The sequence below is a fragment of the Amphiura filiformis genome, chromosome 1 (assembly GCF_039555335.1).
Source record: "Amphiura filiformis chromosome 1, Afil_fr2py, whole genome shotgun sequence".
Lineage (NCBI taxonomy): Eukaryota > Metazoa > Echinodermata > Ophiuroidea > Amphilepidida > Amphiuridae > Amphiura > Amphiura filiformis.
Window position 1 is genome coordinate 43,469,325 of NC_092628.1, and position 9,371 is coordinate 43,478,695.

Genomic DNA, 9,371 nt, shown 5'->3' on the forward strand with positions numbered 1-9,371 from the left:
TTTTGACATTTCCTTGAAGTAAACTTTATAAAACTAATGATATATATACTTAAAGTGTATGCAGCTGGGAGGATAAGCCAACCATCATATGAAAATTCATATTATGATGGTTGGCTTTTCCACCCAGCTACATACACTTAAGTATGTATCATTAGATTAATAAAGTTTACTTTGAGGACTGTTAATGTCAATTGCACATTTTCGTGCAATCTTTTCCCTAGTTTACAACAGGTAAATTCTAATCTTTCTTATGATATGCTATTATAAATATTCAGTTCTAATTTTGCTTACATAACTATTTTGGGTTTACCAGACTAACCGTCTCTTGGTCTCAACTTTCATATCACACTAGCCAATTACAGTGATCAACAGGCAAACCACTGGGGGATCCAGGGCAGGATTTACCTTTTGCTGGCCCCTGGGCACAGCAACATGATTGGCACCCAGGCTCTCTGAGTCTCTGGGTTGTAGACATGCACATGAAGCATGTGGAATTGTTTGCCTTATTGGAGGTAAAAATGGTCAAATATGTTTGAAATTGGACTACATTGCCATCAATTATGGCACCCTTCTATATTGTGGCCCCTGGGCTCGAGTCCACTTGGCCCTGTGGTAAATTCAGCCCTGGGGGAATCAAATGCTAGTAGTGATTAGGGTCAATTGTTAGTGTTCTGACGCTGGGCATAATCCCATAGTTGGTTTTCCGATAAAGCTACTTGATGTCGATGCAAAACATGTCTCTATAACCAATGATATGACCCAGAGGATGATTTAAGGAAGCCCCATTATGCACTGCAAAAGTGTTATCACTAGAGTTTCAACTGCCACTTTACTTTTCAAATCCCATTGAATTCTGTGCAAAAGATGTTGGTTTAGAATTGTGCGTGTGTCATTATTACTTGGTCGATTTCAGAACTAAAGTGATGTGTGTTTAAAGGATAATTCACACCTTCTGTAGATAACATAAAATGTGAAATCGACCAGCATGTTCACAGGGTTTTTAATGCAAATACGAGGGGGTATCAAAAAGTTTTAGAAATCGCCCAGAAGTGAAAGAGCTATATCAATGAAATTTTATCAGTGCAATCACTGGTCCTTATGTACACTGTGGTCAAAAAATGGTCTCATAAGTATGTTTACTTTTTTACAGGAGCTAGATGTCACTACCTGCCTATGCTAACCGCATGACCAGCAAAATTGAGAAAATTGAGGCATGCAGCATGATTAAGTTCCATTTTAAGGGTTACAGTGCCCAGAATATCTGTGATGAAATAAAAATTCCTTTTCCAAAAAGCGACAGTGACATATCGCAATCACCACCGAAGATAACTTCATTTCATCATCAATTTTCTAGGCACTGCAACCCTTCAAAAGCAGGATCTTAATAATGCTGCTTGCCTCAATTTTCTCAATCTTGCAGTTTATGCGCAGTAACTGGGGCAGCGGGTTGTTGGCATCTAGTGCCACCTGTAAAAAAAAGTAAACATACCTATGAGACCATTTTTGGACCATAATGTACATCAGGACCAATGATTGCACTGACAAAATTTCATTGATATAGCTCTTTCACTTCTGGGCATTTCTAAAACTTTTTGATACCCCTCGTATAACTATACAAATTCAAATTTAACCATGCACTTCTATGCAGCATAGCAGAGTAGTGGTGTCATGTTACTCACACTGCTAACCTGCTGCACAGTTAACCAATGGGGTGTTGGGTAGTGCTTAAATCATCCTCTGGATATGACCATTATGTGGTTTAGCTGCCAATAGGTGGATGTATAGATGCACAGTGGGTGTCATGTGTCTGACTCAATATAGAGAAATATTTGCTGCTTTGCTAGCAGTGTACTGTATGTTAGTCAATCAGCAAGTTCAAGTCAAGTTTGTTGTATGAATAATATTATCCATACTGCCTGCTACCTGGCCTCTTCTAGTAATTTATCAAATAATGCTGGTTCCACGGCAAAAAGTTTCAACATTTCAAGTTCCATTGGATGCATGTGTCCAGCTATGACCAATGAGTGAAGAGGTCCTCCAAGGTCAACAGAGGTCAACTGTCGTAATGTCCCAGCAGCAATTTGTTGAGATTCTGAACCAATTCTGGCAACTCCTACACATATAGTATCTTCAGTGTAAGCTGAAATAATAAAATAGGAATCGTTAAAACAATGAAAATGTGCATTTTTCCCCAATTTTAGTAGTACAGGATGTAAATACGAAAATCTGAAAAATATGCAATTTCTCATTGTTTTCTGGCAACATTTGCATTTTTTCGGTGCAAATTTATCTTTATTTTCAACAGAAATAATTATAAGATCCATAATATAACTACAGTTTTGGGTCTCTCCTTCATTAAATTTAATGTATTTTCTGGACCAGTTTTTCCGAATCCAAATTGCACATCACTGCCCAAACAAAAATCACGAATACTCAAAGCGTCCTGTACAAACATATTTAAAAAGTGATATTTCAAGCTAATTTCTTCTAGTTGTACTGCAGCAATGCTTTGTTTTTGTTAATGGCGGCATCAATAAAGTCCCAACGTACACTTGTGTAAATTCACAAATGCCTGAACCACAGGTCATGAAAAGCCCACTTAGTATAGGTGCTGCGCCCAACTGCGAGCAACCCACTCTATCAGTGGTGTAGCCGGGGGGCAGGGGGGGCTGGTGCCCCCCTCTCGTCATTGCCGTCCGGTTGATGTAAGGCCGTCGGTAGACGGAAGGCGTTGGTGAAAAAAAAATCGGGTTAACAATAGACTATTTTTTATCCAGGATGACAGAAAAAAGGGGAGAATTATAAAAAATTGTGAATGAAATTGAATTTTACATAAAAATTTTGTGTTTTTATGTTGTTACCGCCGATAATCTTTTTTTTTTTTTTTTTTGCTCTTCACTTTTTCAAACCATGCAAAAAAAATTTGGGTCAACAAATCACAACTTCCGTCGGCAAAAAATATTTCTGTCGGTACATTTACAAGTTGTGCCCCCTCGGTTCCAAAATCCTGGCTACGCCACTGAACTCTATATCAATCCATGATGTTATGAGTCGTGCCTATTACAAGTTGGACAAAGTGTAGCATTTTCTGCTATGTGCTATTCCAGTTGAAATCCATACAACCCCTATGGAAGGCATGGCCTTAATCTTTCACACAGGGAGTGTGAATTTCAAATGGGGTTATTTGAATGGGTGACTCCATTTGAAATCTACACCCTTTGTGTGGAAGATTAAGGTCTTTCATATGGGGTGTATGGATTTCAACTGTCTTACCAATTATCTTACCTAATTGCTCTACGCCTTCTGTTCTTTTCTTTTCAATAATTTCAATCAGCTGTGAAGCAGCCTCATTCACTGCCATATACCGGGGAGGCTCATACACTTTACGACCTCTGGAAAATGAAAAAAAAAACCAATCATTTTAGTTTTTGCTAAGACCAAATTTGACATAGAATGGTGATTATTTATTTTGATACAAGTTAGGACAAACTGATTACATCTATTTATGGCAATATCACTTAAAAGTACAATCGTATAGGATCAAGGATAAAAAACTGCATTGTTCCATGCTGTTTTTTCCTTGAAGAAATTTAGCCATTTTGTTTTGTTAAAAAGTATACATAATTATTTTACCTGTGTTTTGTGAAAAAATATCAAAAACTTTTACACTACGGTACTCATTTTCATTTCATTTGAAAGGGATTCAGTTTGAAGTGAGATCTCTCAGGGGTGGTAGTAAGGATTAAGTTGCGTATTCAACCTTTCATTCGGGCTAATTATGTTCCTGAGTTACGCACTATCATAATGTTAAGATAATTAATAAGTTTCACTCGGATTTAAATTGAATTTCGATGTTAAAAACTCATTTGAAATGTGTCATCATTCACTTGTTAATGAATTCTGGAAATAAAGAGTGGTATCACCATACACTAAAGAGATACAGACCAATTACCAACGGGCAAAGTCCAGCATCATCATCATCTGTTAATGAGGCCCAATTATTCCATAAAGTGCAAGAGACAAAACTGCTCTGCACATACCGCATATATGTTTATGGTCTTTCGCATAAACGCAAAGACACACAACACTCTATCCCATAACCACGAAGGCATGCAGCGCTTGTGATTTGTTACACACGACTGATCAAAATGATTGGCCCTCATGAATATGCAAGAATTCTCAGCATACAAAGCACAGTGACATTGCCTATTGGTGAATGGTCTGTATATGGGTATCACCTACTTCATAAGGTTTTCAATAGACTGCTCTTTAACTTTGATATCCAGGAGACAGAGTGTATGCATCCCTCGTTCTCTATTGGTAGCAATCTTGTCATAGTAACTGTCGGGTTTCCATGTGTCTGTCCAGAATACTATAGATATAGTCTCACCATAATTATACAACTGATGATAACAAGAGAAAGGGATAAAGAATAAATAGTTTAGGATTCAAAAGTATTACTTATACTTTGTTTCACCTTGGGCTTGGTATACCATTTTTCACCCTAATGTGGCAGTGACATCAGTGCGCATTTCATTGGGAGCAGCTTCAAGTAGCTACTGGACGCACCAAGCACTGGCGTACACACTCGCGTGCTTAAAGACGCCGCATAGATGCACATGCAAAACAGCTGCCTCAACGCGTTGACATCACTGTCACATCAGGGTGAAAAATATTATAGTAACGTAGGTACATATTTCGTTGGTTGCAGTACCGGTATTGAATTGTGCACATGCACCTAATTCCGCAGAGTTTACAAACATTTGTAGTGGTACAACCGCGTAAAATCACTGATGTCACTACCAAATTCAAGGTGAAATGATGTACACATTTACACACATAAGACTGAAACATTATTGCTTTACGTGCTGGCCATAGGCTTCGACATTAAGTTTTAAGATATTTTCTCAAAATATCAAGAGCTATCTTGCAAGAGCTAATGCTTGTACTCATTTTAATGCATTTTTCATGCTGATTTCAAATATGGGCATGAAATTGTACAATTTTGAATTTTTCAATTTTGAATTTGGAAATTGACGTCTACAGTCGACTCCCCTATGGATGGAGAGGGTTAAAATGTACTTATTGAATACATGTATATTTAAAATTTGAGTCAAAAAGGGTTTTTGACATGCTTGCTACATCCGAGACGATATTTATCTCAGATATAGCCAGCAAACAACAGGGCCACATGTACATGGGAAAACTTTCATGCCAGCAGGTTGAACAGCACTGTTACATAACACTACACTGTGTCTTGTCTCAAGTTGAGATCTGTTGAGAGTGTCATCAGTGCATTTACATGGTTGCATCACCAGTGTATGGACAAATCGTCTTTCAATGCGGGTGTGTATACCCTGTGGGATTAGGTTAGTGCCCTCGATTTGAAACTTGCTTTGAAACCCAACATGGCATTACTTTAAACTTTAGACAAGACACACTATAGGTCACCATTGGATACCACTTTGTTTACAAAAACAAACAAACTCTCCTTACCTGTAATCCACAGCACCCGATAGCATTCATAATAGATGCATTATGAATGACACGGTATTGAATGCCCAGCTGATGAGCTCGCAAAGCAAGATCTGTGTGAGTTGTAGCACTGAAATGAATGAAAACAAAACAAGAAACATAACATATTTTCTGGCAGCAGACAAAGAGAAAACAATTGATTGAAAATTCATCTTACAATCACCAAGGCAGACCTCGAAATAAGAAGGCCCAAGGGGCCCTCGGCCCCTGAAAATCAGTGACGGCCCGCAAAAGATACCCAAAATTGACCACTTTTCTCACTTTTTTGTGGGTTTCATAGGTTAAAACCAATGGCCCAATTCATGACCACAAACATTTGTGAGGGCCCTCAAACATTTTACATCGAGGGCCCAATTCTGGCTTATTTCGAGGCCTGCACCAAGGTCACTTGCAATAAATAAACTATTGGATAACATTATTTTGATCCACCATTTCGGATAGCCACCAGAGTATAGATGGAGCTACTGTGTGCATTGTGCACAAAATTGTGCAGTTTTACCCTATTTTGTGCTTTTCGGACTAAAAGAAAGATGCACGGGGCAATTGTTGCTTTATTTTTTCTTCTGTTAGAATTTTTACGGTGAAAACATTTGCCTTCTGCTTCCACTGCCTATGTCAGGGTGTTAACAATTTTAATGTTTTAAATATTTAGTAGTTTTTTTAGTTTTTTAGACAAAACAAAATATCAGAGAAAAAAACAACAAAGAAACTTGCTAACAAACAACTTAAACTTGGAATAAGGATCAGTGAAAAACATTCTTCTTACCCAAATGGATCTCCTACCACTAAGAAAGCCACATCTTCTTTGTCCGAGTCTTCAAATATGACATCTGACTGTTGCTCTACCATTTCTCTGTCAGCAAGGATCACTTCCCGACCATAAAATGTCTCCTGTTAAAAGAGATGAAAATTAAATATTATTAACTCCTCAACAAAAATTTGGAAAGTTTTTCAAGCATCTGTATCTCAAATTATTTGTGACATATTCATATCGTGCTGCATTGCAATGGATAGCTACAATACTCCCCTTTACAATGACACCCCATGTGAAACAATAACATTTTCACGGCTGAATACACGCCTTGTGAATGCAATGGGGTCTCAAAATAAATTTGCCAAATTGGTCATTATTCTGTGCAGGAAGCTGCAATCCCATAACTTCACAATCTGGGACCTGAGACCCGGGGGCCAGACCTTAACCCGATTGAACACTTGTGGGACCAGCTTGATTATTAGGCGCTGAAAAGAAATAGCAATTTTCTCATTTGTTTGGCTCAATATTAAAACAGGACAATGACGGGTCAATATTAATGTGATCAGTGATGGCTTTCGTAGTAGAAGGGGTTGTGACACCCAACTTGTTCTCACTACTAATGACATAACTCAATCAATCAACAACAGCAAGCAAGTTGATGCAGTGCTTTTGGATTTTTCAAAAGCATTTGATTGTGTCCCGCTTAAAAGACTTCTCCAAAAATATCATCACTATGGTATTAGGGGGAAAATCCATAACTGGATCTCATCATTCTTGACCAAGAGGAAACAGTGTGTAGTGCTAGAAGGAGAAAAATCATCTCCAGTTGACGTTGACTTCAGTGTTCCCCAAGGAACGGTCATCAGCCCACTGAGTTTCCTCACATATTATATTTAATGATCTGCCTGATTGTGTCAGTAACGGCACAAAGAAAAGACTTTTTGCTGACAATGCTTTTGTTCACCGTGAAAGTTCTCCCAGTGATGTTACCATATCCTCCAACAAGATTTAGAAGCCCTCAGTGGGTTCTGATTGGTTGATGACACTTAACACTGACAAATGCTATACCATGCACTTCACCAGTTCACGACTAAGAAGACTATAGGCCTATGCTTTATGGAAACAAACTGATGTCTACTAAGACCCATCCATATCTTGGTCTCCAATTTGCTGACAATCTAAAGTGGAAAGACCACATCCAAAAAGCGACCACTGGTAATAATTGCAGAAGAACCATGGGTGTCATCAGAAGCAATTTCTGTGCCTGTTCAATTGATGTAAAGTCTGGCCTGCACCAATCTTTGATTCAACCAAAGCTAAATTATAGCACCACTAGCTAGCTGCCTGGTACCGGCTGTCAACCAAAGAAGAAAAACATCTCCTTGACATAATCTTCAGCTCGTCTTTGCTTCAATGACTACTCCAGTTTTTCAAGTGTGACTCAGATGCTGACCAAACTTGAGTGGACCAGTTTAGAAACTTGCTGACTGATAACCAGACTCTCGATGATACATCGTATCACCCACAACTTAGTTGACATCGACTATATCTGGTGCCGCTCTGCAAAAATACAGAGAGTCAGGCACCACTCTGCAAAAATTAAAGGGGCCGCACGCCGTATGCACCCCCTCTAAATCCGCCCCTGCAGATCCAGAACACAGTACGGTAACATTTAATAAATTTAAGACTGAAACTTTCAATCTATTCTTTTTAAAATATAAATTACACATTGCTTTAATTAAATAAGGGACCATTCACAAACACATATATATATAACAGGGGGGCCTGATTCAAAAAGAAAAATTTAGATTTCAGGGCCCCCCTTTTGTTCAAGCTTAAAATTATTTTCAGGCCCCCCTCCTGCCCTTTTTGTCCAACAACCCCCGCCTAGTCCTAGGCATAGAAAATACGATTAAAATCACCCCCCCCCCCCCGTGTTTGTGAACGGTCTCTAAATGCTGGGGTTGTTGAATTCGCCAGACTTGACAACTTACCAATGCTTCTTTCCCCACCGTAAGGATTGATGTATAAGCCTCTAAGTACACATGCTTAGCCTTTTTGACAATTTCCAAACCCTTGACTGTGATGTCTGCGGCATCACCGAGTCCCAATCCTACAAAATAGAGCATTTTTTTCACTGGAAAGAGCCGAAACACCAGCCGAAACGATTTCCCTGGATTTCCACGTTATTTAATTGGAATACGGGCTGTCTGTACGAGTGTAAACAAAGTTTACTTCCGGTTACATAGGTCAGGACACGTTTATATGGTAAGTAGCATAAGGTGCTTCTGGTATGAAAGGAGTATTTCGTGATCCTAGCATCCTCTTTTTATGACATTTTCAGTACATATCCACGGAAAAAAGCCTATTCCCAAAATTTTAGTTGTTTCCGATTTTGCGTTTGCGAGTTATGCATGAGAGACTTTGCGGAATGAAGTATGAAACTTTACTGGAACTTTAAAGGAGGATTTCGTGATCCTAGCATCCTCTTTTTATGACATGTTTCAGTACATATCCACGAAAAAAGCCTATTCCGAAAATTTCAGTTGATTCCGATTTTGCGTTTGCGAGTTATGCATGATTTAGTGTATTACACTGCTCCATAGACAATGCGTTGTAATTTCGTTCTGGTGCACCAGAACGAAATTCAAATTTCACGATATCTTAGCTAAACGAATTAATCTGCAAGAGATATTTTGTACATAAACATTATGTAGCGAGAGGTTTCCAGCGATATAAAAATCTCAACTTTTTTTGAGAAAAGTGGGGGGATGAGGCTGTGGATCACGAAATGCCCCTTTAATGGCTACTTAAAAAATATCGATTGGATTTCTTGCTCAAATTCACTTCAACGCGAACGTCACACAGTGTCAACAGCCAGTGTTATAAATATAAACTTAATACTCCGTTGGTGAGCGACGCTGGGGCGATTGGTATTTCACCGAACGCAAGAAAAGGAGGCCTACCGTATCTGATTGGCTAGAAATCGATCGCTTTGTTGCTCTGCAGAGGTGTAGTACAAACTCAAAATGGAGACATGTATTCAATATTTCAATTTGATTGAATCAATATTCTATTAATA

General features: G+C 38.6%; 1 protein-coding gene across 1 annotated transcript; it reads right to left on the bottom strand.

The window, feature by feature from the left end:
* Positions 1 to 1,611: 1,611 nt before the first annotated feature.
* LOC140166317 (diphthine methyl ester synthase-like) lies at positions 1,612 to 8,456 on the bottom strand. The gene is made up of 6 exons (XM_072189749.1): positions 8,284 to 8,456; positions 6,302 to 6,426; positions 5,497 to 5,605; positions 4,243 to 4,403; positions 3,286 to 3,392; positions 1,612 to 2,140 (listed from the first exon to the last, which is right to left on the bottom strand). The coding sequence occupies exons 1-6, from the start codon at positions 8,416 to 8,418 to the stop codon at positions 1,920 to 1,922; spliced, it is 858 nt and encodes a 285-aa protein (XP_072045850.1). The 5' UTR covers positions 8,419 to 8,456; the 3' UTR covers positions 1,612 to 1,919.
* Between the last annotated feature and the right edge of the window lie 915 nt (positions 8,457 to 9,371).

Bases quoted from the DNA above. Each gene is read 5' to 3' on its own strand.
- LOC140166317 (XM_072189749.1), bottom strand. From the start codon at position 8,418: ATGCTCTATTTTGTAGGATTGGGACTCGGTGATGCCGCAGACATCACA. The intron at 3,393-4,242 runs GTAGGTGATACC...TTCATTTTCCAG, and splicing joins TCTATTGAAAACCTTATGAA to AGGTCGTAAAGTGTATGAGC. The intron at 2,141-3,285 runs GTAAGATAATTG...TTATTATTTCAG, and splicing joins AGAAGGCGTAGAGCAATTAG to CTTACACTGAAGATACTATA.